This window comes from Vicia villosa, unplaced genomic scaffold (assembly GCF_029867415.1).
Source record: "Vicia villosa cultivar HV-30 ecotype Madison, WI unplaced genomic scaffold, Vvil1.0 ctg.000048F_1_1, whole genome shotgun sequence".
Taxonomy (NCBI): Eukaryota; Viridiplantae; Streptophyta; class Magnoliopsida; order Fabales; family Fabaceae; genus Vicia; species Vicia villosa.
The window spans coordinates 1026490-1032663 of NW_026704980.1; the positions used below are offsets into that span (position 1 = coordinate 1026490).

The window sequence follows — 6174 nt, forward strand, 5'->3', positions numbered from 1 at the left end:
ATTATTATAAAGTAAGTTTATCAGACAATATAATAATTTATTATTAAATATTAAATAAATTATTTTATGGAGTTGGATCCTTCGAATATTTAAAATTTTATGTATTTCACTTTAGATTTTAGTGTAGTATATTTTAAATCATATCTTAATTTTATCAAAGGTTTTTAATGTAGTGTTTGTAAAATTGTATTGTGATGTAAATCATGTTTCCTGCATTATTTTAATCAAAATAATCAAATTATTATTTTTATTCCTTTTTGACATATTGTTAATATTATAATAACTACAGTTAATAGTTATTTTTCATTCCAAATAAACATTTCTTTATACTAATGTTTTTGAAATAATTTTTGTCATAATAATCAGTTAGCACAATATAGCTTCTTTTTTAAAAAACAATTATTCAAAAATTATCTAACTAGTATATATATATATATATATATATATATATATATATATATATATATATATATATATATATATATATATATATATATATATATATATATATATATATATATATATATATATATATATATATATATATATATATATATATATATATATTAAGTTATCTCATGCACTCCAATCTTTTAAGTTATTAAATTTTAACAATAATAAGAATTAAAAAAAAATATAAAAACTAATTCAATTGTGAATTATTTTGAAGAATCTATCCATAATATTATTTTATAATTTCTTTTTTAATAAAAAGTCATTATGATAAACTATAAAACAATTTTTTATATAAATATTTTATAAACGATAGAATATTAAAAGTTTAAAATTTTTAGTGCACGAAATACAGGTAGGGAATGAGCTTGGAGAAGGTAACTCATACAAAGCAAAGCTAGCAGCCATGGTTGCATTAGGATGTGCATTTGTGATGGGCTTCATCAATGTAACATGGACCGTGGTCCTATGCTTCATGCACTCATCAAGTACTCCAATTGCCTTTCTAAAATAAAACACAGGAACTGAAACAATGTCAAGTAATACACACAAACCAAAATAAAAAAGAGTTGTGTCAGTCTCAAACTAAACCGAGCCAATAACTAGTATGAAAAAACTAAGGCTTTCATTTTGGAGAAATAAAAAAAAATCAACATTTTAGCATAAAAAAGCCACATATCTCCAAGTTTCTTTGCTCAGAGAAAAACTATTCCAGCAGAATAATTCATGAAAGAAACAACCCCTAACAAACCAGCATGTATTCAATAAGTGTAAAAAAATTAAAAACAATATGAAAACAACATATAGCTTGAAAACAAATTTTCAACCAATTAAAGATTTTAGAACTCAACATGAACCAACACAAAATCTAATCTTCAGCCAAATACAGATGGAGTTCTTGTGCCCATACAGATGGAGTTCTTTGCGAACCAGATGCATTGCAAAAAGTGTTCCGGTTTGTGATTTGGAGAAATTTCAAAGCGTTTGCGTTTACGAATAGTGAAAAGTTAAAAAAGAGAAAAAATTTACTTATTTATATGAGGGAAATTCTGTACAATTTTTTTTATTATAGGGGTACAAGGACAATTGTAGGGGTACGAAGTAAAAATTTCTCATTCAATCCACCACACAAGTCATCATAGGCCAATCCAGATTTATTTACAGCATTTATCTCCTTCGACATACCATTATCTATTATTTGAGCAAAAGTAAATTAGTATGTTATATCAAGAAAAAGAAATATAATTAAAAAAATAATAGTATCAAAACAATTTTAAAAAAAAATCGTGAAATTAGGGTTGAAAATCACCAGTACGAGTCATAGGCAAAAACGACGGCGTTGTGAGTCGCAGTAGCTGAAGCGTTCACTGAATTGACATGCGTCTCCTCCTCCAATTCATCCATGGTATCATCCCCGCCAGTGTAATCCTCGTCGTTGTCAGCCGCCGGAATTAGATTGCTTCAACACCGCCATCGACAACACTTCGTCTCGTGGATTCGATAGCTGCACTTCTCAATTCTCATCCATCTCGCCGGTGCACCCTGCTACCTCCCTTCCGGAACTCCCAGCTAAATTCTTCTCATATACTTCTATTGTTATGTAAGTGTGAATCAATTTGTTTAATGCTTTGTTTTTAATCTTCTACAATCTATCTATCAATTTATTTTTAGAATACTTTATTGAATTGCTTAAGACTATAGCGTTTTGATGAATCGATGCAATTATATATGCAATTATATATTTAGGGTTTCAGTGTTACAGTAATGCCTCGAAAGCCCAAAAGACATCAGCAACTCAAATCTTGGCCGGTTACGTTTTCCCCTTTTGGTCGTGCTCTTGCTCATACCGTTTCTATGCCCAAGCGTCATTCCGAATCCATTGAGAACCCTACCCCTTCCTCTGATAGTAATGGATCTACCAAACATCCTTTAGAAGAGAGATTGGAAGGATCGGAGTCATCTGATGGGGAGTTTGATGTAAAATCTCTTATGCTCTATGATTTCATAATGATTTTATTTTGAATTGTTTAAATTTGAAAATTATCGTTGAACAAGTGAAATTGAGTAATGTGAGGTTTCTGCTGTTTAAGGGAGTTGTCCAAGTGGATTTTGCGTTTTTTGATCCTAAATCCAATGATTTCCATGGAGTTAAGACTTTGCTGCAAACTTATTTGGATGTTGAAGAATGGGATTTGAGTGGCTTCGTAGACTTGATTTTGGAACAGACCACTGTAGGTACTGTTGCGAAGGTAGAGGATGACGAGGACGAAGGGGTTTTTGCTCTTGCTACCGCTCTTAATCTATGGAGGTATAGGGTAAGTCACATATGATGTGATGTTTTGCCTGATCTGTTTTCCTCTTCTCTCTCACTGTTTTGGTGCATTGGGTGTAATTATATAATCATTGCTTTTACTGTGTAATTGTGTGGTAACCTTGATATCACACCAATTTACTTTTCTTCTTCTTTGTGTTTGTTCCTCTCTTTCTTTGATGAGCAGCTCATTCCTATTTCATTCTACCCGTCAACCTTTTTAGAAGCTTCTTTATCTAAATAATTTACTTACACACTTAAATTTATAAAGTTTTTTTTTTGGTGGTAAGTTTGGATACTAATGCACACTTATATTTGAGAAACTCCTAGAAGCTTATCTAAATTGTGCCTAATAATTTTGCTAGGAGCATAAATGTATTGTCCAACTCAAGGAATTTCTCCTCCTTAAAGTATGCAAAGAGAAACGCATTGCTGATCAGTTGAGATTACTTTTGGGGGAACAAGCACGTAATGTCGGTCTCCTGGTATCACAGCGTGTGGTGAATCTTCCACCTCAGCTTTTACCGCATCTCTATGATTTTCTTTTCAATGAAGTGTCGCGGGCCACAGAAGATGAGGTTAGTTGTTCATAATATCAGATGATTGAGGGTGTTAAAAACGTTTTTCTGTTCGACTCTTCGGGACTAATTCTCTATTTAGAACTTATATTGTCATGTTGCTCACTTCACAGCCAACAGAGGACCTCCGAAATTCCTTCAAGTTCAAGCATTATATAATACTTGGCAAAATTTACGAGGTATTATGCTTCTGCGGTATCTCCTTCCTATTTATTATCCTCCTTAATTATATTCCTAGCTTTTATGGTTAAGACTTAAGATCATTTTCTTCTGCTCCACTTTTGTTGTTTTGTGATGTTTTATTTCATTCCTTGTTGTAAAAATATAGCTCAAGAATGCAGAACAAAAAAGAAAACAGAGCGATGACAGTGTTGAGGCGATAGTATATGTTAAGCCCGAGGATGAAATTTTTCACCAGGTATGAAAGTATCCTGCGGCCATCATTTTGAATAATCTTGTCTCTGATTACTGATTATTGTCTAAAATAATTTCCAGCTATGTTCGTGGTCCTTCCGTTTTCCTTTGCGCACCCAGCAGCCTGCACCTCACGAGGCAAGTTATCTGATTCTTGCATATTGATATACCATTATCGTAATGTTTTTGTTAACCTGCTGAAATTTAATATGAAATGCAAAGAAATTTATGCAAGTTATAGTTTCTTGCTTAAATTTGATTTTGTAGAAGAGTAATAAAACCAATGATTCTGAACCATACAATTTCTTTCTATTACAGCTAAAGAATTACAGATCAATGGGATTAATCATGGCCGTTGAGGCTGACAAAATTCCAGCATTTCGTCAAGAATTAGGTTCTTTAATAAATGAAAGCTGAAGGCAACCATAAGGTAGTGTTTCTCAACAATTCATTAACAACCTCATAACTTTCTGAAGCTATCTGTGTTATCTGTGTTTTTAACTTTGTTTGATTTTATTTTATTTTATTTCTTGCAGGTGTTCGGGATGCCAAACACCTGCAAACTTTGTTTGATTTTATTTTATTCGGGATGCCAAATTTTGGGATTTTTTAAATTAATTTTTGTGTGGTCTTTGTTGTTCTGCAATGACAATTGACAAGATATTGAAAATCACCTTTCCCCATCATTAATTTCTACTTTCTTAAGTTTCTCAATTGTTAGATCCTTATTAAACATGCAAAATAGATTATACTTTGATGCAACTCTTTGAACTTTAGAAATTGTAAAATGATTTTGTCTAATTTTTAAAGTAGTAGTAGTAGTATCTTTGGAAGATCCATACGTTATGGCCTTCAGACCTTTTCATTCATAACCTAAGAGTCTAAGATCATTCATCAATACAGGGGCAAAAATTGGTCGTGCCATCAACGCTTTCAGTAAGTGTAAGCCTCTTTCAGTTACACTCTCCTCCCACCACTCCACCAAATAATTTCTCAACCTAAAACCCTAACTTCGACTCTACCCTCTTCGTTCCTTCAATATCAAATATTTTTGCTCTGTCAACTTGCTCGTATTTTCAAGTGCACTGGCATCATCACTCTGTTTTCTATATATCTTTCTCATACTGCACCAAGATTTCGGACGAGTAAGTTTTTACTTTATGTTTGTGAGTATTATCGTATTACGGTTTTTCATTTTTCATGTATCCTTAACAATCAGTAAGTTTGCAATTAGGATTGTTTTGGTTTGGTTTGAGAAAACTAAACTGATTCAATCAGTATATTCTCTATGATATTGATTTAATTAAGGATCTATTTAAATATTTATGATAACTACATAAATTCAATTATGAATTCTTTTAGTTCATGACAATGAGATTCACCAAATCACAATGACATCTTGATTTTTTTTCAAAACAAAATATTAATTTTTTTTGTTCGATTGTCTGCTATTTTTATATAATCTTTATTATATATGATTTTTCAATTACATTCAATTACAAACCAAACACACACTTAAAAATTCTCAAATATTTCAAGAGAATCAGACTAATTACACCTTTGAATTATTATTTCCTTACCAATTGTCCCTTGATGCAGGACTGATTACAGGTACAGTCCAGTAGCATCAGATCAGCTAACTGCAACAACTCAAGCTCAACAAGTTAATGGATTTATTCCTGGATGGATGCTTTGACCTAATTAAGCTCAGTATTTCTCTTGTTTTGCATAAAAACCAAAGACAAAAAAATGGCTTTTGGTTTTGACAATGTTGTAAATGCTGCATGTGCTTCTCTTTTTTTTTTTGTGACAAATGCATGTGCTTCTCTTTGTTACTTGTTTTGTTATAAAAACAGCAGTGACTGAATTCAAACTAAGGCAAAGAACTCCATCTGTATGGGCACAAGAACTCCATCTGTATTTGGCTGAAGATTAGATTTTGTATTCAATAATAAGTGTAAAAAAAAAATAAAAACAATATGAACACAACATATATCTTGAAAGCAAATTTTCAACCAATTAAAGATTTTAGAACTCAACATTAACCGACACAAAATTTAATCTTCAGCCAAATACAGATGGAGTTCTTGTGCCCATAGTGATAGAGATTATATTCATTTAAAGAGAAATTTCATCAAAATATAAAACTCTTGACCAAGTCGTCCAAAAGATGCTGCAATGCATATAAATTGTTGCAGAATCTGGTGTACTTGATCCTCTAGTTAACACTGCAAGTCGCACAATCAAACAGTAACTAAAAAAATACATATGAATTGAAAAATTGACTCATTTTATTCCAAGATTTAATGTTTTTAGAAACCCCAACTACAACTTTTTACAATCCATTATACATTCATAAGCATTCTCATATATCACACATATTGAAAATCACAAAAAACTAAAACTGTATTTCCTCAC

At 31.4% G+C, this 6174-nt stretch overlaps 1 protein-coding gene across 3 annotated transcripts; it reads left to right on the forward strand.

Moving 5' to 3' along the window:
- Positions 1-1767: 1767 nt before the first annotated feature.
- Positions 1768-5814, forward strand: LOC131623042 (protein BCCIP homolog). 3 transcript variants are annotated; one of them, XM_058894062.1, is made up of 9 exons: positions 1768-2053; positions 2200-2430; positions 2544-2768; positions 3130-3342; positions 3456-3521; positions 3671-3760; positions 3838-3894; positions 4075-4186; positions 5356-5814. In XM_058894062.1, the coding sequence occupies exons 2-8, from the start codon at positions 2218-2220 to the stop codon at positions 4171-4173; spliced, it is 963 nt and encodes a 320-aa protein (XP_058750045.1). In that variant the 5' UTR covers positions 1768-2053; positions 2200-2217; the 3' UTR covers positions 4174-4186; positions 5356-5814. The 3 variants fall into 3 exon arrangements, with proteins under 3 accessions (XP_058750045.1, XP_058750044.1, XP_058750046.1); XM_058894061.1 differs by lacking the exon at positions 5356-5814 and adding an exon at positions 4293-4442; XM_058894063.1 differs by lacking the exon at positions 5356-5814 and adding an exon at positions 4293-4442 and having other exon boundaries at positions 2208-2430.
- Positions 5815-6174: the final 360 nt, after the last annotated feature.